We start from the raw sequence: 23118 nt of genomic DNA on the forward strand, positions 1-23118 counted from the left end.
ACCAAAGAAAAGAGTGACACTCCATCAATAGAAATTATACTCACCAAGCCAACGAATAGTATATACATTTCAAAAAGAATTGGTAAAACATCCTTAAAGTACCATCTTGACATTTTTTTTTAATATAATTCTTATATTTCAATTAGCTAACGGAAAAACGAAAGTATAAACGCCTAAAAAGGAATTGGTAAAACATCCTTATACCAACTTGACATTCGAATGGAATTCTTATATTTAAATTAGCATACGGAAGTATATACACCCAAAAAAGAATTGGTAAAACATCCTTAAACGTTCTTAAAGTACCAACTTGACATTCGAATAGAATTCTTATATTTGAATTAGCATACGGAAGTATATACACCCAAAAAAAAAATTGGTAAAACATATCCTTAAACGTTCTTAAAGTACCAACTTGACATTCAAATCTAAGGAACAATGATTAACTCAGATCCGAGTCCTGTAAAAACAGCATTTCTACTAGATACTATCGACAAGAGAAGTGATCTACAATGACGAAATAATGTGCATAGTCAACCCTCATAGATGTGCAGAATCAACCCAAATCTTCACGTTATTACTTATCCACAAAAGGTACTTAAAGCTTCGCTAGCAACCCATTTTGAATTGCCTTTGACACCTTGAGTTCCAGTTCATTTGAATTAGGAGGGACATCTATTGCAGGAGAACAATTGAAGAACCCATGTGGCTGCAAGACAAACATTATATGCATGAGGACTGAACCACCTAATATTTTATATCTCACTTAGACATATATTAACAAGCACATGTTAGAAACAAACTAAGACAGCAATAACCAAGGAACACTTATAAACTAGACGCTTTCCACTAATTAGCCAGCAAATTTTCTTCTTCATATTTTGTACTTTATATCCACTGGATAGGAGAGAGAATAGAGACGCCAAGAAAAGAGCACAGTATAAATAGTGTAAGATAGTTTACATCGGTTTACATTATTATCTGCTTGACTATCCATGATTTTGAATAATATAACCCATTTGGTGGCTGCTCTTATGTTAACTTTCATACTGCATACTTTGGTTGGCCATTTGGGAGCAAAAGAAAGAAATCTAGAGGTATTTGGAATAAGGTGATCAAGAAAAGTAGCATGTCAGTTGGCAAGGCGGAAAGCAAAATACCTTTCGAGAAAGGGAGCTGCACCTTGATTAACTCCCCGCTTTCCCTTCCCCAATACCTATGGGAGTTGCTAAACACTAGTAGAAGTTTTTCAAAAGGTTTTTGTATGGTAGTGAGGGATAGAAATCAAGGATTTAATTAATCAAGGCCGATACCTATGTCTTTCTAATGTTTAAATAAATGCATAAAAGCCTTGAGATGCCAAACATGTGATTAGGATCTAAGCCACATCGCCCTAAAAATCACTCTTAAAAATCCAGAAGATATTAAATTATATATATATGAACATTCCATATGAATAAAACAAATAAACAAACTTAGCTTGGAATCAAGCCTCTTGCACTACCTGTGAGGCTATATAGCCTCAGCTCAAGGAGTAACCCTCAATTTGTTTTTCTAACGTCGTGTCTTCTCAAGAAAGAGGTTGGATTGGGGTGTAAAGATATCTTGCATTATAAGACAAAGCTTCAATGGCAATGAAGGAGGTATTGGGAAGGGAGGGAATATTTGTGGAGAAAAGTAGTGGTGGATAAGTAAGGGGAAAGAGAAAGGAAGTGGTACTCGAAGGAGCCTGGAAATCCCATTGGGAACACTATTTGGAGGCATTTGTCTCTTCTCGCTAATAGGGGTTCCATTTTGTTTTGGGAGGATATCTTGGTGGGGCCTATCACGCTTGGGAGCAATTTAGTAATATGTGTATCTATTGACTTCGTTTTGCTCACAGATTATAACGTACAGCTGTATAAATGGGGAAGAATGCTGTTACACTTAGAAGGGCCTTATTAAGATTTGCAGTAAAGCTGTTCTGTCAAGTCTGGCAAAATATAGCATATACTGTTGAGAAAATAATTTTCACATCTTTCCATATGCGTGGATACGAACATTAGATATTAAAGAGGCTTTCGCATAGATGCTACCACTTCCTCACAATTCAAAGTTAGCTAGTGGTGGACCTTCCTAAAGCAATTGTGAGGGTCTTTGAGCATCAGAACAAGGAGCTTCCCAAGTTGGAGGAAGAACTCAAGGTACTCTTCCCCAGTTGGTTAAAAACATATCATAAATATGGTATACAACCCTTGTCCTGAATATATCATTAGTACACCTTATCATATAAACCCCTCATGGCCAAAGTCATCATTTAACCTTGGTCCTCTATTCCATCAATTAGCATGCCTCAACAAATAGGTTATTAAGACAGATGGTTCAGCAAACTACAACAGAAAAGAGTATGACGATTGACGCCTCTAGCATGTAGCTGTTAAGATATATTCAGGATAAGTGGCGTACCATAAGCATAAAACCAAGGTGCTCAACCGGCATGACAGGCCAGTCTTCCAGTCTTGGAATGTGTGTAACACCAAAAACATACCTACAATAGATTGATGATGAACTTTCAGTTGTATTTTCATATAGAATAAATTCAGAGAATGCAAATGACGTGAGGGAAGTCGGGGAATATATTTTGGATCAGCATGGATTAATATATTGACTACACTTAGAGTACTTTGATGTTAAACTATGATTGAGTAGTATTTCATATAGAATATCAGAGAGTGCAAACAGCAGGTAAGGGGAACACATTTTGGACAAGGATTATTATCATCTAGATTGACCACAACAACTAACACAGACACATGGAAAAAAGTACATACAATATAAAAAAACTTAGAAATCCAAATAATCATCAACTTCTTCAAAAAAGTAAATAAATAATGGGAAATTCTGTGATGTAAAACATTTAGATAACATTTCTGAGGTTGTGATGAACGTATGATACAAATATTAGAGAAATTTTGGCAACTCACAGATGTCCAAATGGCAGATAGACACTTAAAACTAAATAACCATATATATGATGATATTGGATGCAGAAATATTTAACTCATATTTTGCATGGCCGTCGTGTAAATTAGAAACATCTCAGATTCAAATAGGTCTTGACTCGTAATTCATCAGTAAAAACAGTGCTATGTGACACACAAACAGGTACAAAATAATGTTGATGGGTGGTATCTAAACAGAAAATCACTAACTTTTAACCCTTCATTCCCAAAAAATTCTATTAAGCATCCATTAGTTATCGTTAAGTCACATTGACATGGATACGTGCGTCAGTGTCCGACATATATAATTATATATGGACTTTCTGACACAGCAACCTATATGAAGTAGGACACAGAGACACAGCTAATTAAAATAAAAAATATTAATATTCTGTAGTTACAAAACTATTTCCAGGATCAAGACCTTACAAAGCACCTCCTTACAAATAAAGAACTATGAACGTGGAAACTTTTGGAGTTCATCTCAATAGATTAATTTCTTAGTATTTTAGGGTATAGAAGAAACTCTAGTTTGAAATCACATGTGTAATGTGTCCAACGGTCCGACACAACACGGATCTTTTTTAAGAATATGAAGTGTTCATGTTATTTAGGTTAGCGGAGAGGTGGGAGCATAATCATCCTGAAAGACAGTATATCCTATACGTAAACAAATAGTAAAACAGTAAAACTGTAAAAGTAACCAGAAATAACCAGAATACTACATTATTAATAACAAGAGAGAGAGAGAGAGAGAGAGAGAGTAAACTAACCAGAGAACTATATTAGTTTCTTCCAGAGACCGATTTTGCTTAACCCATGTGGCCAACCCTTCACCCACACGCGGATTTTGATTAGGAAACTCTCCTCCAGGATACATCTCACCAGAAGCATAGGGAGTAACCCACAGATTATGCTTTAAAAATGCAGCTCGTCTCAAAAATTTAGCCTCAGAGCCTGCTAGAGGCAAACAATTTGAACCAGGCACTAGCTTGTAGCCTGTTAGTTGTCCAGTCCGGTTCACTGTTCTTGTGTTCCTAATCTGAAAAATGAAAGACAAGTATCATCAATCAAGCATTCATGCGCTGTCCCAATCAGATAGATTACAAACTCCTCTACCTATCCCCATCAGTGATAGGAAAACAAAGGTCTAGGACTCTAGGCGAAGTTAATAGTGGCTAACTAAAGTTTGGCCACTACTATAAATGACTAAAACTACTGACCAAGAAGAAAGAAGGAAATATTAGTTTTAGTTCATTAATTGATTATAAATGTAAAAGGCTTTCACCCCTAGGCTTGCCTCGGAACATGGACCCTATTGGGAGAGCACACCCTCTTTGTTTACAGGGATGTGCAATACTTTTTCAATGTCATTCTTCAACAGTAGATGTTAGTCCACAAAATCTGGGGGTTTTCTGTTAATGTAAGCATTCACATAAAAACCATATGACCGTGGCGAGCTTCCTGTGTCCCCCATATGCAGTATCCTTTTAACATTAACGGAACCTCAAATTTTGGCATGTACTCCCCACATGGGTGTCGGCCCAAAATTTATGAGAAGCTTAAAACAGATAATACCATGTAAAAAAGGGAAAACATAAATTTGTCAAATTTCTGTTACAGCTGGTAAAGCCCATACACAAAATTCTTACAACGATGGGGAGTTCCTCATTCTTAACCAAGAGTGACAAGATAGAAGGGGGTGCTAGTAAGAACAGAGAAGCATACAAACCCAATCTAGTCCACTTTCGTTAAGAAATAGTCAAATTATCTGTTCATGAAAAAGTATGTACCTTCTTAGGATTGGGGCCTCATGTTGTGCCTCTGTTAAGGCATTTAGGTCTAGTCAGACCATGCTCTCATGATCACATGTAATATATTGAATCTAGTGCCTAGTTGAAATTGGAAAATGATGATGGGTCTCTGACATTGTTATAGTGAAGATAAATCAAATTACTCTCATGGGAACCCATAAGCAGCTCAGATTAAAAGTGTTTATTTCAAGAGACAATAATATACAGATAACTGGATAGACGTGGGCAATAATAGCTTTAACAAACAGGAAAAGATGACTTACAATCCAATGGCGAGCAGTCAAAGGATTACAGTCGCGCATAGCTTGCAACTCAGACTTTAGTAGCTCCTCTTCAGCATAGAAAGCATTACTGTGGACGTTATTTTTCCCCGGTTCTTCAATTTTAACATTCACTTCAACCACCTGTTGAACAAACAATACAAAACTAGTATCACATTTGTTAACCAGAAAAGAAAATGCTAATTCTACCAAATAGAACCTTGTACTTGTATATTTCCAATTAACAACAACCTAAAATAATCTTTGTGAGAAACATATGATATGATCTGCACACAACTGCAAGCCATCAAAGTTTTTCTATTTTATTTTTGACTTATTATGGTCTTTCGTTGCTGGGTATGGGCCAATTACAGGTAACCTTGACTAGTTGGATTGGGTATTAATGTAATAGTGGTGTTGTTTATCAATATTAATAAAATTTACTTATCAAAAAAAAGGATGAAAAACTATAAACCCATATAAGTCCCACTGCCATTAGAATATGCCGTGATCGAGCCCATATGTCAACCAAGTGAGAATTGCAAAAGCAAACACCAAGTCGCCATATACACCCCACACAACAAATTAATAGATAAAAAACTAGGGTTAGGCCTCCATAACAAATCCCAAACCTTGACAAAATAAATGACACCCAAACTATTTCAGATATTCTTGATGTGCCTGTTAACAACAAAACAATATATATTAAGTTGTATAAGAAGCCTTAATTAACCCCACCGTGAAAAGACAAACAAAATCAGGTACAAATGTCGCAATCCTCTCTCCTGGAACTCAATTAGCACTTAAGGAACAACTGTTTGAGGTGAAAGTTATAGCTATTTGAGAGTTATTAAAGATGGACATCCAACTTAAAACCAATTGGTTATAAGTGGAGAGGCCCCAAGACTTATATATTTTTATGTGTGGCTTAACATATCCCATGTGAGACTAAACATCTCAACAAGAGTATTGAGAACTTGGGTCAGGAATCCCATCAAAAGAAGAAACACGATGGAGAACAGAAATCAGGTTTAGAAACCATCCCGTAAGGCAAATCAAACTTACAGATCGCTATGGTTAATGTCCTTTAGAGAGGATTGATGGAGAATAGAAGAGCTTTTGGCCTGAAACTTGAAATTGCTTGCCAATTAAGCAATATAAATCATCAAGGATATTTTATACTTTGAGAGGGGAATGTCAACCAGAAGTCCAGATCAGACACTAAAACCATAAAGCATAAATCAGACAGGACGTAATAGAAAGAATCAACAACACCAAATCGGCTCAGAGATCTATAACCCATAACTCAAAGATATGAAAGAATTCTTTAATTTTCAAAGATAGTGATGTAAATAGCAAAATCGTGATTAAAAACAATTTTCCTATACTGGTGACATAAGATAAAACCAAAATTACTAACCAAAGCAAAAGCAGGGGGGAAACAATGATAGATATATTTAAGACATCTATAAAATACAAAAGATCTGACGATGGCATACAATATTTAATTTTCTAACCATCAGAAAATTGACAGCCCCAGATTACTGAGGGACTCACAGTTAATCGGAAGCAGGAAGTCATGAATCAAATAAAGCAGTCAAGGACGAGGAATGGAAACATCTATAGTATAGAAAATGATGTAAATTGAAGGCTGGGACAACTTTAAATGAAAAGCAATTGAAGTAATCAAACCCTACTTTCATACAAAGGAATTTTTGTTTCAGTAATACAAAGGGAATTTTGACAAAAACCGTAAAAATACAGCATGATTTCTCAAATATTCAACAACTGTACTTCTCCTAATACAAGCTCCTGATTCATAAAAAATTGGTTTCTTGCTAATCAAGAAACCTTGCTATAGTGGGAAACAAAACCTACAAAATAAATGCAAGCATGCAACTTGAATTGGCAATTTACAAATAATAGAACGTTTGTCTAATATGGCATGGAGATTGTCAGCTTGGACAATCTTGACCATGGCTTAGACTTGCTCAACACAGTGGCTATTATGCACCGCATCAAAATACATAGCAACAAACAGACAATAAAAGAAAACTAGAAAAGAAATATCACATTCATTCATAAGCACATTGTGTTAACAAACATACAAATTCAAATCAAACCAAAATGACCAATCTGCAGCAACTTAATTGATATATGGCGAAAAGGAACATAACATCGAGATATTGACATAGAATACCTGATTAAATGTTTCACCAGGCTTACAATCTACAGCCATGTCCATACGAGCAACAAAAAAATGTTGATGAACAGGAGCATATAGTCCTGGAGCTATAGTTGTACCGTACTTCCTAGATTCACCCGGTTGCACGGCTCCCAAACTTAGAATTCCGGTAAGTTTTACCTCTGCTTCGATTTTCCCGTCCTGCAACAGTTACCAAAAAATATATATAAGAATACAAGTTTATGTAGCACATAAACCACACAACAAATAACATGAACAAAGTAAAGAGCAAATTAGATAACGGGTACAGAAAGACACAAACACATAAGAGCTAACAGATATAAATGTCTGATAAACAACAGAATAATACTGTTTTAGATAATCACGGAATATCCTAAATATATACATTTCTCTAAAGATTACTTTTGAAAGAATAGTAGAAATTCTTAGTTAATTTGGTTTTTCATATTTCGGGTCGGAATCAGATCATGAATCTTGAAACCACATCTGAGTATCTGACTGTAATACAGGTCTACATTTGGTATCCAAACCTGACAAATGGGTTTGCGTCGGATCGGTTCAAAACCCGCACCATTTTCAGCCCTAGAAAAAACAAACTTAAAATAACTTATTTATTTTTTTCAATTATTAGTTTTCTCTCTGATAACAATAATACTACTTTTTAATCTCCTCCTGGTTGGTAATAGAAGACAGATCACAAAATCAGTGATAATGATTTCTTGACTTGGAACTAACAAGAAAAAGAAAGTACGATGAGAAATAATTCTTTTAGAATATGGATCTTTAGATCAACAATATCACTGGATGACTTTCTTATTTTTGAACACTTGTCACTAGTGGTTACTGTATATAAAGAAGGGAAACTGGTTAGACACCATACAATCTTTTACTAATATGTTAGCCAGTGCTTTTTGTTGACTTTAATGTATGATGAACTGTGTGCGCAGAGAGTGTAGACACCTGATTCTGGGATGGAATAATAAGCAATTCATTTGGAGTATGATGTTTCTACGTACAATTGTGGTCTATTTCCTCCTCTTCATAAACATTTAAGGTCTCTTGTTTAAAAGGACAAAGGATCCATGAAGAAAGATCAGAGCACATAGTTCAAGGTGTAGGATCTATTAACTTTTGAGAAAATAAAAAGAAACATAGTAACAGTATTGCCGGTTCTTCCTCCCGAATTGAGACCAATCATTATGGTTAAAGAATCTCTTTCTGTTGCTCTGAAACAATTAAGAGATTCTCTAGAAGAAATACGGGGTTCTGCTTCTGGCAGCAACATGCTATTGGGTGGTGGTCCCGCTTATGGGGTCAAATCAATACATTCTAAGAAGAAATATTTGAATATCAATCTCATCGATATGATAAGTATCATACCAAATCCCATCAATTTTTCGTTAGGACTAATTTTTATATCTGGAGTTAAAAATATGTTTTTCTTCTATTTTGTGATTTTTTCTAGTTGATTTTGGATTGTCCTTGTCCTACCCGTCAAAACCTTCATCTCTTTTCAGTGAATAGTTTTGTCCAATCTATGGATCTAATTCGAATGGATGATTCATGAATCGTATGATTACTTATTATTAAATTATTAACTAATGAATCTCGTATTTGGTATCATTGATAGGGAGATTAGAATTCTTTTACATCCTCTTCAGTATGCTTCCTTGTAAAACCTTACCTACCTTTTCCAATCATTAACAAATCAAAAGAATATAAATAAAGAGCAAGTAAACCTCGTTTCTCAATAGAAATACATTCTTTTACATCACATCATACTGTCATAGGCATTGTTAAATAGTATGGAGAATTTAATGTCTTTCAAAAACAATGTTTTCTGGAGGAAAGAAAATGTTTTTTAGACACTGGTGACAATCTAAATCGATGATCTTGGATAATCTTCCAAAAACAGTTTCCAGAGAAAAGGATTCTCTCTCTGAAAAAAACAATAGCAACAACAACAATAATAATAATAATAAATTATTATAATAGTAATAATATTAACAATAATAATAATAATAATAACAGTAGTAATAATAATAATTATTATAATAGTAATAATATTAACAATAATATAATAACAATAATAATAATAATAATAATAATAATAATAATAATAATAATAACTTGCCTGATAGAAGTGCCAGAAGAACCCATACTCATAATTAGCCACCGTACATATAAAAGAAACTGTGAGACGTCTAGAACGCCTAACTTCAGCCAACCCCGTCCTCCAATCTTGATGCTTCCAGAGCATACCATGATCTTCTTCATGCAAACAAACACAATTTTCAGTTGTCTCAACTCCTCCGGTGAAATTTGTGGAATGTGCATCAAAGTATTTGATGTATCCTAAGCAATCACATCCCTGCAATGGAAAAAAACATAAAACACAATATAAATGAAATATAATGATTCTGAAAAAATAGTCTCTAACATAATCCACATAAAACAAGGAAAAAGAGAGTAAACTCTGACCTTCTTAAGAGAATGGGCATTTTTACCAAGGCCATCTTCTCCAGCATCAAAAGCATTCTTTCTATAATGTGGTTCATTTGGATCTCCATATGGTACAACCATTTCAACAAAACTCAGCCTGTGAGCTACAGGTCTTCGACCCCGACTATCATCGGTATATGCAACGGAATATATCACCAGCCCCTCCCGCGGAGTGAAACCAATTCGAAAGTTCCACTGCTTACCATGAAAGAGAACAGTGTTACAAGTGCGGACTGGAAGTGAGAGAAACTACTGATAAAATTGATCTAGAGAGTACCTTTTGCCACTGTACAAAGTGACCATGAACACGAAAGCTTGGACCTTCAGGTTGAATGATTTGGAGAGGCTTCACATCACTGCGGTCAACACCTCCTCGTGTTTCCCCTGGGGTATAATTCCGTAATGGGTCAGCTGGAGGAAGAGGGACAAGTTTACGATCTTCAAACTCAACTACCACCATGTTTTGCATGTCTACTACTACGTAGATGCCCTCAACAGGGCGTGCATAACCATTTTCCAATGGGCAGTCACTCTCGGTTCTACAGAAAATTAGTGGTTTAGCAAGTCTCCTACTTGGAGCATCAGCATTACTATGGTAACCAACACACCTGAAACACATTTATAATTGAAAAACAGAAGCATATTTTTAAATAAATATCAAAATGAATGGGAATGAGATTAAGAACAAACCACGGATCTACCATCACGAGATCCATATCCTCGATACCCCTTTTCTTCATCGCCTCCCGAAATGGGGAAAAGTCCTTTACAACAGCTTCGCATTCCGCATATTCCATAGCATCCTGTAGCAGAAAATGACCATATTTAGATGTTGAATAGGATTTCTAGTATCAAAACCTCATGGAAAAATTAATATACAATGTTAGAAGTTGCAATCCCTATACAAAAGTAACTGTGAAAGCCAAGAGCTTATTAGAAAATTGCGCAGAAGTGCAAGCAGATGCTTGCAAACAATGAACACATAATATAAAGAACACCAAGAGAGTAACTACAAAAACTAAGACATTGTGACCCCCACCCCCCTCCCCCCCCCCCCACCACCACCCCACGCCAAAAAAATAATAATAATAATAATAAATAAACAAAATAAAATAGAACATTCAACCACCATGTTAAAAAATTGGGGCCCCAACAACACACAGACACACCCAGAAAAATAAGAAGAAAATTAAATCATAAAATCATAGAAAGAGAGATAGGTGAAAAAAAACTGTATCTGTTGGGATCCAATAGAACCCAACTATGTCAAATGATCAGAGATATACTCGGGAGCTAATACAATGCAAAACCAAATTCAAAATAAAAGACTATGGTGAATACAAGTTAGATAAGCAATCAAATTAACACCAAATTCGTTTGAGCTAATACAATGCTCAGTCGTTATTCATGATCCACATATGGCAAGGATCAAACTCAGATGATAAGAAAACAATGGATGCCAGCCTAATTGGGATGTCCCAAGTCTTATGTACTCTATGCTTGCAAACAATATAAACAATGAACAAAAATATGAAAAATATCCAAAGATTAACACCTCCAAAACAGAAAAGGTAGTCAAGAAGAACACCACTACTCCTATTATGATGAAATTGAAAAGAAAAAAGATATCAGGAACGTATTATGAATGGAAGCTAAAGGTGCAGTCCAAAGACTGTTCCTAATAAACTTCAATAAGTAAGACATTGTGACCCCCTCCCAGAGAGAGAGAGAGAGTGTCAATGGGAATGAAATAACAGAAATTATGTAGAATAATCAGAGACATACTTTAAAGCTAATAGAACAAATTTAAAATTATAAGTAACAGACAAAAGATGTCATCAAAATGAAAATGAACAATTTTTGAGCTAATACATAACTCAGCCGTTATTCACGGTTGTATAATGCACACAGCAAGGAACAAATTCAGATGATACGAGTACAATCCTAAGTAATCTTACACCATATTACCAAGCTTTTTCTCGAATACTGGATATAGAAACAGAAGTACAGCTATATCATTCTTTTTCAAGTACTAAAGGTTTGTTTTAAAATGGCACATTCCTATCTACAGAACATGAAGTTGAAGAATTAATATAACAATTTATTAGATAAACCACTGGATATGATAGGGTTCCAAATATAAAACATTAAACAACAAAATTTTCACGTTATCACTCACTCACGGAAGTTGATGTATAAACAATAAGAATTGAGAAATTCAGTTGTTAAAGGATGCAGCAGCATTAACAAACTAGGGGCAACACTTTCTGCTGACAACAAGTATTCAGGTTCTGCACCTCTTGCTTAGGAGCAGTGTTCACGATTTCAAACAGAATCTCGGAATTCCGCTGGATATTTCGGTTTTTGAAAACATCGAAACGGATTCAAAATATCAAATATAGGGTCGAAAAGTTTTAATTTCAAAATATGGTCTTCCGGGTGGATTTCGAGCAGAATTCCGGTTTTTCAAGAATTCAGAATTCCGAAATCTCGAACTATGCTTAGGAGGCACTGATGTAAGTTAACACTTAACACATGTAGATAAATATTGGGGGGATCAGCAAAGGAATAGAATGAGCCAATAACAGTGTACATTATACCTCTCATCCACATCAATTTTTTTATCACTCATGTACTCACTAACTCACGTCCTTACAAGTTACATAAAAACAACACGAAAGAAACAATCGATTGCGAGTCTATAAATGTCAATATCCTACACCACGCACTAATGGCAATGTAACATTTGTGTAAATTTTCAGCTGCAACAACTACTGCATACTCCCATTCGTTTACTTATCTATTAAAACTTTCTAAGATCTCCCGAAGTGGGTAGCCTTACCCCAAGGCTGGTAAAAGGTAAGCCCAAAGGATGTTCCCGTCCCTGTTAGGGGAAATGCCAACCATCACTGCTTTCTTAATCGTGTCTCTACTCCTTCACTCATGATTAACCAAGTAACCAACCATATGAGTGAAACTAATCTGGGTTCATCATCTCCTCCCAATAGTTAGACAGAGTAAACCTTTTCAGATCACAATTATAAAATGTTAAGATGAAGCCTTTTTTTGTAATAGATAACTTAAATTCGCACTTTCCAGAAAGTCAGGGGTTTAGTAAAAGAAGATTGATGAATTGCTTGTTTAGTTTGAAGTTTTTAGCGCATGAATTAATATGAGAAGTCACAAGCGAGCCTTATGAATGTCAAATCTATTTCATAAAGATATTTATCTAAAAACATTATGTATTTCAGCAAAATGGCATATACCATTGGAGGTTGTACATCTGGCACAACTTGGGATGAAATAGCTTTTCCCCTGTGATGACCACCTCGAGTTGCAGCATGTACTTCAGTCAGCTCCACAATCCAAATACTTGTCTCGTTTGACCTTTTATTGTACACAACGAGCCTGGCCCGCCTTGGGGGTAACTTAGTTGGAATGACTGGTCCGCCTTTCGTTTTAGGAAGCAATGAAGGTTGGAATGGGGGGAAGAAATACGCATCTGCCAGTGCAACAACATGTTTATCTGGCTCCAGTAGAACCACTTCAATAAACCGCATACTGTCTCTGACCTAATAATAAACAATGCAACAAGTAACTCAGGTTTTTTACATGGATATAAAGAACATGGATATAAAGAACGAAAAAAAAAAAGATTAATTACAATGAACAACAACAAACCTCAGGTGTAGCTCCAGCCGCCCTAACAGTTGCAACTGCCACAGATATTTCAGCAGCTGATAAAGGATCCAATGGGTGACTGCTTTGTGCCCTCATCATAATCGGCAGAGCTGTAAACAATTAACAAAATTTCCACTATAACTAACTAGAAACAATTACTCAAAGTAGTCTTTTTTTTCCTCTTTTTATATAAACCATTCAAAGTAGTTGAACAAGAAAAAGTAACAAAAAGACAGAATTCATTCAAACACATGCTAATTAATAATAAACACGTGGCATAGAATGTAAAAAGATGTACCTTTAGTGGAGGGTTCAGGGAGGGGATCAATAGTAGGGTGGTCATTCTTGATCATTGTCTTATTCTTCTTCTTCTGCTGCTGTTGTTGTTGTTCTTCTTCTTCTTCTTTCTGAAGATTCTTGTCAGTGACAATCCAATCTTCAGTGATTTCAGAAACTTCTGGTCCGGCTGCGGAAACAGATTGACGACGGATTGTGTTGGAGCAGCAAGATGATGATGACGTCGTTTTTTCCGAAGTTGTGGCCATTGTAATGGGTTTGCAAGTTCGCCGAATCCGTTATAGTAACTAGTTCTCCCAATGCAATCTACTGACATACAGCAAATTCACACTCTCTCACTTTACTACTACTACTACTACTACTTCCCCTACACCTTTTCAAGAACGTCAGAAGCTTCTAGAACAAACTAAACGATCCAAGAATAAGGAAGATTTGTTACTTCTGTTGTGATTTGGGTTGATATATATATTTGAGAAAGAGAGCTTCTTTCGCAATTGGACTCCGTGTTCCACTTTATAAGTGAGAAGAGGGTTTCACGTGATAAAGCCAAATATATCACTTATTCAGCCTATTAAGATGGGGATCAGTTATCTGTTTGACTTCTTATAGTAGAGAGTTGGGATTCAATGAGGTCGGGACCAGTTTTGGATGTGCGCCTCCTTGAAAATCTTACACGTGTGTTTTTTTTTATGCTGAAAGGACCTTATAGCGACTCCAATAGCTCCTAAATTTGCCTTCTGCTGCTTTAATTGAGTTCCAGTGACGGCACAATTTCTACCGACGACGAAAATTGTATCGGTCTGTTCAGTTGGCAATCTTAGTTTGTGCGTAATCCCTATTTTACCCCAAACCAAATGCATAGATATGTAATCTCAATTTTGGGACACAAAACTCAAACTCACCTAGTCTAATTTAGTTTTTGGATAAAATTCCCAAGATAGAAAATCAAATCTCTTTATTAGTTAGGACTCTATCTTATCGGTTAAGGTTTAGAACATCAAAATGAATAATTACTAAGAAAAGGAAAACGTTATGAAGATCGATTCATCCACAATGTCATTTGGTTGGCATTTGTTTGCAATTGAAAATTCTCCTTTTCTTGTTTCACTCAATTGTCCCTCTTTATTCCGTATGATTTGACTCGTCTAGAGCCGGTCAACAAGTTCTTTTAGCATGCGAAATAAGGTACAAAATCAGATATTTTTCACCTATGTCCACACATCCAAGAACATAGCCCCTTTTGTTGTCAATCCAAATAATGAAATTAAAAAGTAGAGTCTGTGGCGTCCTTTTTTAAGGATAGCAAAACTGTACGTCAGTACGTGTTACGCACAATAAAAAAAAAAGTCAACCAAGTCATGACTAATGAACACTAGAAACTTAATTTATACGGAAGAGTCGTCATCAATTCAATTAGAAAAGCTTAACCAAAACATAAAGAGTCCTTCATATTGAGTTTTGAAAAAAAAAATTCCTAAAATTAACATCATGTAGTTGAGCATTAGGGCTTTGGTCCTAACACAATATTAAACAATATTAGTTTTTAGATTGGTATAGGGTTTTTTGTTTGAAGATTTAGGTTATGCACTATATTATGATTAATTTCGGTTTTGTTTTTTCTTGTTTTCTTTTTCCAAAACGTTAAAGATTACTAACCAATACATTAGTTTACTAATCACGTAGTCTATGGAATACCACATAAATAGCAAATTCTAGCAAGGCCAATCGAGATAACTGGAAATCCCAACCCATAATCATATGATGTTACAGCCCTTACAACATATGAAGTTACATGAATTAACTTTCTATATATTATATAGACTGACATAGTAACATCGTAACACTACCTGCACAAACATGTCCTTAATCTCCATGTTAAGGTTTGAAATTATATTAACAAGTATGGGTTTGCGAAATGAAGTTAATTATAATACTTTAGTGTAATATCCTGAGACCTATGTAGGCAAGCACCTGAATGCTAGATTCTAACTCCATTCAAATGTTCATCTACCTAGTTTTTGCAACTTTCACAAATGCTAGGCATTCAACCTCATAGTACACCCCGTTCCTTGAGCTAAAACACCCAGGAGGCCAGGACTTCATTCTCGTTGTCCTGCAAATAAGACCAAGTCCACCATTGTCAGGGCTTCCTAATAATGAACAATCAATGTTTATCTTTATTACAAGGCGATCAACTGAGATAGTGCCCTGGCATTGTGAAAGTGAAGCACCAAGCCGGCAAGCCGACTGAGGAAAGCTGAAAAGGGCAAATGAGTTTGGAAATTCATGAGAGAATATGCCATTCAAAAGAATTATTTATAGAACTTTCAACTTGTGGTCACGTGACTGCCACCTTTTTTTATCGAAAAAATATATAATTGTCACGTGATAGTAGGTCGCTTTGAGGACAGATAGTCCATTTCCAAAAAAAAAAAAAAAAAAAATCCTAATGTGAGCCCCTAAAACTACATGTGGTCGCGTATTCAGGCCAATGTTCCCAATCAGCCACGAATTGTACAGTTTTTGTGCCAACTAGTGCATATCTACTGTGCAAATAATGTGGCATTTTCAGGTTTCTACAACTGCATCACACAATTACCAATTTAGCGCGTACGCACCCATAGTGTTTCGCCCACTAGTGCTTCAATTCTTCAAGAAGTTCGATTAGTTAACGGTTCATATTGCTCCTCGGTACTTTGTCCAATATGTAAATGAAAATATCAAAATATATTTGTTTTTATTAGTAAGGTAGACTTTTGTGGTCATGAAACGTAGACTCATGTTCTTTTGTTTAGAGGTCTGTGGAACTTATCATTTATCGGAAGGAAAAAAAAGATGAAATTGTCTTGGTCTTATCAAATAGTAGTGTTTCCCACTCTGACATTTTAGAAGAAAACAAAGAAGGTATATGTGGACATGACTGTTTCCCCACCCAAACATCGAAAGCATGTACATGGGTTGTCATGTTGGTGGGAATGAACCTATCAAACATCTAGTGATAAGGACACTTCACTGTCTCTAATAAGTAATAACAACTCTACTTTTTGGTCACCTAACACCCATTCCAATGGCCCCATCAGCCATATTGCTCCTCGTCTTATTGTTTATGCAATAATAAATTTTTGGGTTTATTTGATTTTGGCTCCACTTTTAATACAATATTCAGTATTTAGACCATATAAATTGTTTTTTTCATAATTTCAAAATTATATAAATACCCCTCACACGTGCTAAATGATTTTTTTTTTAACAAAACAAAATGATATGTGTCGAAAGCTTACAGTTGGCATCCAAGGATTATTAGCTACTAGTCGTAGAAGCTTTGAATGTTGCTCCCATAGTCCATTAATGGTAATGGACGAGGGGCTAAAAACTTAAAACCTGAACAACCTGTTTAAGCACTCATATACTATCTGATCATGTTCAAGGTCATTTGATGGTATTGCTACATTTCTCCAATAGAGTTGTATTTGGTCAAGAAGTATTGTTTTGGTCAATTACAGAGTTACAGCCTCTTTAGTTGTTCTAACTAGATTTTGGACCCAAACATATGTCCGGAATCTATTAAATATTTTATGTACTGAAAAGACTTTACAAAATATCTCACACAAATTTTCAAATCAGAACATAGTTTTATTGAAAATAAACCAAAATACGTTAATGAGCAGCGATTGTGGTGCATAAGTACTTTGAAACTAAGAGATCAAATTGAGATAGCCTCTTCAATTTGTGGTTTAGGATATTAATCTGTAATTTTCAAATGGAATTATCTTAAACTCGATCTAGCTTGTATAGTAGTTTTCTTAGATTTATGGTGATTTAGCGGTAAATCATCACCGCTCGGCTTATCTACTAATGTGTACAAATCACTAAAATATCTATCAACTCACTAAAACAGATTGATTGTTTTCATATTTTCAAAGAATACAGTACTCCCACTTGAAAAGATTTATCACATGAACGTGTTCTACGATGAATCGATGAATACAAAAAAAATTCTTTTTCAAGAAAATGCGTTCATCTACTTAGAATACTCCCCCAAGTACTTTCTCTTTTTCTAGGTGATGGTTTGTATACATGCAAAATATACTTATTCAATTCCAACATGAATAATAGAGAAAATCATGTCGTTCTATGTCTTTCGTCAATGTGAATATGTCAAAGTGTTAACATAAAATTGGGTGGAGAAAATGAGTAATGACCATTAAATTTCAAATTTGAACAATCTAATAATTAATCAAATGGACAGAAGAAGAGTGTGCCTTTCAAATAACATTCCCTTATTTCCAAACTTGAAGCTTCTAACACACACCTTAAACTTACAATAAAATACTAAAATATTCCATCTTATTCCACCTTTTTCCTTATTTTTTATCGTAGATTTGTCTATTCTCAATGTTTCTGCAAGTACACTGCAAAACAAAGTTCGGATGAAGAAATAGTACCACAAAGTTCTTCCAATATTGCACTAATGTTGAAAGGGTTAAGTTTGATGGTATCAATAAAGTGTCACAAAAATAAGTATAACAACATTTCACACAAACACTCTCCACTCTTTTGGACCAAAGAATTATCATCTATCAATTATCAGTAGAACACTCGTAAGAATTTTTAAACTTCAATATATTTTACTCCAAAATTATTAAAATTCCTACAACCAAAAAATGTTTAGGTGGCTCTCTTTGCATCCAAAGTTTGTTGTGTATCAAATAAAGGTTGTTGAGCTATTGCAAGTTCAACTGTAGTTTCATCGCATTGAAATGCTCATCACAATGCAAATTCAATAATAGTTTTCTTATGCAATACCAAGAGTGGCTCATATAGGACATCATATTATTATATAACTTGGCAAGATCCTACTCCATGATGATATAAATATTCTATAAGCATCCACACCCATTTATGAAGTTAGAAAGGTGAAACATACTTGGCAGGATCCTACTCCATGATATGGACATTCTGTAAGCATCCTGACCCATATCTTTTAGCACTATCACATCTTCCTGCACTCATAATGAGCACAAATTTTGAAAATTTATTTTTAGCACTATCCCATCTTCCTGTACTCGGAAGAAAAAGAACAAAACTTAGGAAACCAAAAACAGCTGCCCCGATTAGTTAATTTAATTCTCGCTCCTGAATGAAGTGATCAATTTCACTCACCATATCTTGTATTTATCATAAGAGTCAATTCCAATTTCTGTTCCAAAAGCTGAAATGAAATGTAAGAAGATTGTATATATTCAGTTCAAAGAAGGCCAATGTATTGTTTATAAATGAAATTAGTTAAGTACATATACTTAAGGTTTTGCTTACCATTTGGGCCCTAAAGGAAACTGTCCCAAGTGCCAAATACAATTTTGCTTTTGAGTTCATTTGTGTTTCCGATGATATCCGAATACAAAATCTAGATTGTTATAGTCAACTCTTATTGTGATGGAAAAAACTCTATGGATTCACATGTAAACGTACTATATTGCTCTATATACATTAAATAGAAAAACAACGTTAATGAGGAAGAAATTGGGAGAGTTTGCACCTTGCCATTTGATCTCGTGTTAACTTTAGCATTTTCTGAATTGAGTGTTCGAGTGTATGTATGCAAGAGGTTGTGTTTGGATGATTATTAGATATATCATTAGATTGTCTAAATAAATAATGTCATACAAAAAGCATAAATCAAATGTGCAAATAAAAGCACCCCTTCATAATAAGCCGGTGTTCTTTTTATAAGTTTAGACTTTCAATATGTATTATCATATTGTAGCCTACATGTGTTTGAAAATCAGAATGAGATCCAAGAAAGAAAAACGAAAATGAAGAAAATTGCATATGTTGAAAATGTGAGAGTGTGTGATGGGTATTCGGGCATTTACTCAAGAAGTATATTGGTCTACTTCTTAAGAAGTTAATAACCAACAACAAATGCAAATTCCAGGCATATGAAAGGGTTATGCAAATAACATTTTGAGTGTTCTAATTCAATATATCTCACATAATCCTTAGAGAATGTGGGGAACCATTAGAAGCTGATTTTACACCCTATAATAAATTATTAACTGAAAAATATATATTTAAAATAAGTCGGTGCTTTATTATAGACACTAAAAATATATGATTTGTAATAGGGACTTAGATTCTACAAATCACCTATTTTTTAGCAATTTTTTTACAAATTACCTATTTTTTAGCAATTTTTTTTATTTGATCAAATATATAAGAATTAGAACACTAAAAGTGTTTGATTCGTAATAGAAAATTACCTTCTACAAATCACCTATTTTTTAGCAATTTTTTTTATTTGATCAAATATATAAGAATTAGAAATACACTTAAACTCTCCAAATATAAGAATTCCAAATATAAGAATTAGAAATACACTCAAACTCTCCAAAGAGGTTCTATGTACGTGAGATTGTAGGCTATTAAAAAAGACTATCTTACATATTAGAGTGCCACATAGGAGAGAGAAAACAATATCTCTCATATTAGAGTGCCACATAGGAGAGAGAGAAAAATATCTTTTAGAGGTCTCTGCTTTATCATTATATATCATATATCATTAGATTGTCTAAAGAAACAATATCATACAAAGAAACATAAATCAAATGTGCAAATAAAAGCACCCCTTCAATTCATAACAAGTCGGTGTTCTTTTTACAAGTTTAGATTTTCAATATGTATTATCATATTGTAGCTTGCATGTGTTTGAAAATCAGAATGAGATCCAAGAAAGAAAAATGAAAAGGAAGAAAAGTGTATATGTTAAAAATGTGAGAGTGTGTGATGGGTATTCGAGCACTTACTCGGAAATTATATTGGTTTACTTCTTAAGAAGTTAATAACCAACAACAAATACAAATTCCAGCCATATAAAAGGGTTATGTGAATAACATTTTGAGTGTTCTAATTCGGTATATCTCACATAATCCTTAGAGAATGTGGGGAACCGTCGGAAGCTGATTTTACACCCTATAATAAGTTATTAACTGAAGAATATATATTCAAAATAAGTCGTTGCTTTATTACAGACACTAAAAATGTATGATTTGTAACAGGGAATTAGATTCTACAAATCACCTATTTTTTAGCAATTTTTTACAAATCACTTATTTTTTAGCAACTTTTTTTTATTTGATCAAATATACAAGAATTGGAACACTAAAAGTGTTTGATTCGTAATAGGAAATTACCTTCTACAAATCACCTATTTTTTAGCAATTATTTTTATTTGATCAAATATATAAGAATTGGAAATACACTCAAACTCTCCAAATATAAGAATTAGAAATACACTCAAACTCTCCAAAGAGGTTCTATGTACGTGAGATTGTAGTCTATTAGAAAATACTATCTTTCATATTAGAGTGCCACATAGGAGAGAGAAAATACTATCTCTTACATTAGAGTGCCACATAGGAGAGAGAAAAATATTTTTTAGAGGTCTCTGCTTTAGTATATAGACAAGGTTTTAGACCAGGAATAACTTAAGTTACTTTCAATGGGACCAAAGCTTGGGTGACTAGTTGAGACATAACTTAAGTTGTCCCAGTGATCTATTACTCCATTTATTGCCGTGATTAGTTAAACAACTTTTGGTATACTTCTCTTATCCAAGACCCCATCGTTGTTAGTTCCTTTTCGGGCAAAAACCCTATCGCTGTTAGTTCCTCTTCGGGAAAAAACCCCATCGAGCTCAGCAAGGATTTCCTTTGGTTCGTTTATCCTTCCCTGGCAAAATCCTCCACTGTTTTACAGTGTGAGTTCGGGAAAGATCGTTTTTTCTTGGTTGTCTCTTGCAGGTAAAATCCTTCACTAATTGACAATGAGAGTTCGTGCAAGAAATCACCCCCCTTTGCTTTCCTGTGACGTGGTAAAATCCTCTACTATTCGACAGTGAGAGTTCGAGAAGGAAGGCAATCAAGCATGGACCTTTATGAGTTTGAAAACCCCAGTTTGGCTAGGCTAGTTGATTATGATGTGGAGAGAGTTTCGACTTGTATGCAAGGTTATGTACTTGAAACAAGGCAGACGACTTTTGCTGAAATAGTCTTCAACGCTTCCTCAACTGGTGCTGAATCTTCAGCCCAAGGAGCAAGTAGAAATGTCATGGTAGCACAAAACCAAGGAAGCACATATGCGGATATGGTAAGACCACGCATACAGAGCCCAGTGGATATCTCCACACTGCCTATGTTGACCAGAAAGGATAACCATCCAGCCATTAAACTTCCCATAAAATCTATTGAAAAGGACATTGAAGCTTGTAAACTATCTTTAGTGGGCCGAGTTGATATGAAACTAACCCTGGACAAAATCAGATCGGTAGTCAGCACTGATTGGGGATTAATTAGAAAGGTGAAAATTTCACCCTTGGGAAAAGGTTATACAAATTTCTGTTTTGAGAAAGAAGATGACTATAACAAAATTTTATATGGACGAACATGGTATATAGAAGGACAACTTCTGAGGTTTACAAAATGGACACCAAACTTCAGCCCAGACATATATCGCCAGACATCAGCCCCTATGTGGGTGAAATTTCCAAGACTCCCCCTCGAATATTGGGAAGCTGAAACTCTAAAGTCAATGGGAAAAGGACTAGGAAGCCCAATCAGAGTTGACGCCAACACTTTTGAAAGAGATAGCGGATATTGATAAATGGTAATTTCAGGTTTGATTCTTTTAAGTCCGAAGTCCAAAGTCCGTAAACGTCCGTTTAGTCAAGTTACCTTACTCACATGGGTTGGTAGGATAGGTCGAGTAAGGGATAGTCCATACATTAGGGCTAGGCAAGGTTCACAACTGGATTACAACTTTCAGTGAGTAGGATTAAAGTGTCAATCCAGATCCTCACACGAGCATCATTAACCCTCCCCGGGGGGTTTAGCTCATGGTCATTGGATGATTAATTGAACTTGCTGTATATAATAAATAAGTAATAAAGAACAAGAATTAAACTTGAAAAGAAATGACTTTTATTAAGTAAAAGGTCTTGTAGTACTAATGCTGGAAAGCTACTAGAAGGAGAAAGCTACGTATTTGAAATGAAAGTAATACAAGAATGTAAAGCTAACCACTAAAGTATAAAACTAAAAACTAAAACTAAAACTAAACTTAAAACTAAACTTAAAACTAAAAAAGGTAAGGTGCCCCTCTCATATATATAGCCTGGTCTCCTCTCGTGAAGCCCCCCCCCCCCCCCTCCCCATTTATATGTTTTGTTTTTATTCAAATAGCAAAAATCCAAACTTTGTAATACAAAGTTTGTCTTATCTTGCTTTAATTTGAGTTTTTTTTTCTTTTTGTTAAATCAATTCATACATTGATTTGTTTCATCTTTTCCTCTTACAAGGTGGCACACAATTGTGACCATC

At 34.9% G+C, this 23118-nt stretch overlaps 1 protein-coding gene and 1 non-coding gene across 2 annotated transcripts; both read right to left on the reverse strand.

The window, feature by feature from the left end:
• Positions 1 to 270: 270 nt before the first annotated feature.
• LOC147497295 (spermidine copper dependent amine oxidase 2-like) lies at positions 271 to 14310 on the reverse strand. The gene is made up of 12 exons (XM_086559909.1): positions 13743 to 14310; positions 13445 to 13554; positions 13030 to 13335; positions 10454 to 10566; positions 10041 to 10371; positions 9743 to 9958; positions 9396 to 9632; positions 7256 to 7441; positions 5059 to 5199; positions 3755 to 4023; positions 2446 to 2527; positions 271 to 709 (listed from the first exon to the last, which is right to left on the reverse strand). Exons 1-12 carry the CDS (start codon positions 13987 to 13989, stop codon positions 599 to 601), a joined length of 2349 nt encoding a protein of 782 aa, XP_086416035.1. The 5' UTR covers positions 13990 to 14310; the 3' UTR covers positions 271 to 598.
• LOC147497296 (U6atac minor spliceosomal RNA) lies at positions 12569 to 12686 on the reverse strand. The gene has a single exon (XR_015197272.1). It is a non-coding gene; the product is annotated as a U6atac minor spliceosomal RNA (small nuclear RNA).
• Positions 14311 to 23118: the final 8808 nt, after the last annotated feature.

This window comes from Coptis chinensis, chromosome 5 (genome assembly GCF_015680905.1).
Source record: "Coptis chinensis isolate HL-2020 chromosome 5, ASM1568090v1, whole genome shotgun sequence".
Taxonomy (NCBI): domain Eukaryota; kingdom Viridiplantae; phylum Streptophyta; class Magnoliopsida; order Ranunculales; family Ranunculaceae; genus Coptis; species Coptis chinensis.

Excerpts from the sequence above, each read along its gene's own strand:
- LOC147497295 (XM_086559909.1), bottom strand. The coding sequence starts at position 13,989 with ATGGCCACAACTTCGGAAAAAACGACGTCATCATCATCTTGCTGCTCC. Across the intron at positions 13,555-13,742 it reads CCCTGAACCCTCCACTAAAG|CTCTGCCGATTATGATGAGG; the intron begins GTACATCTTTTT and ends AATTGTTTACAG. Across the intron at positions 5,200-7,255 it reads CTGGTGAAACATTTAATCAG|GTGGTTGAAGTGAATGTTAA; the intron begins GTATTCTATGTC and ends TTTGTTCAACAG.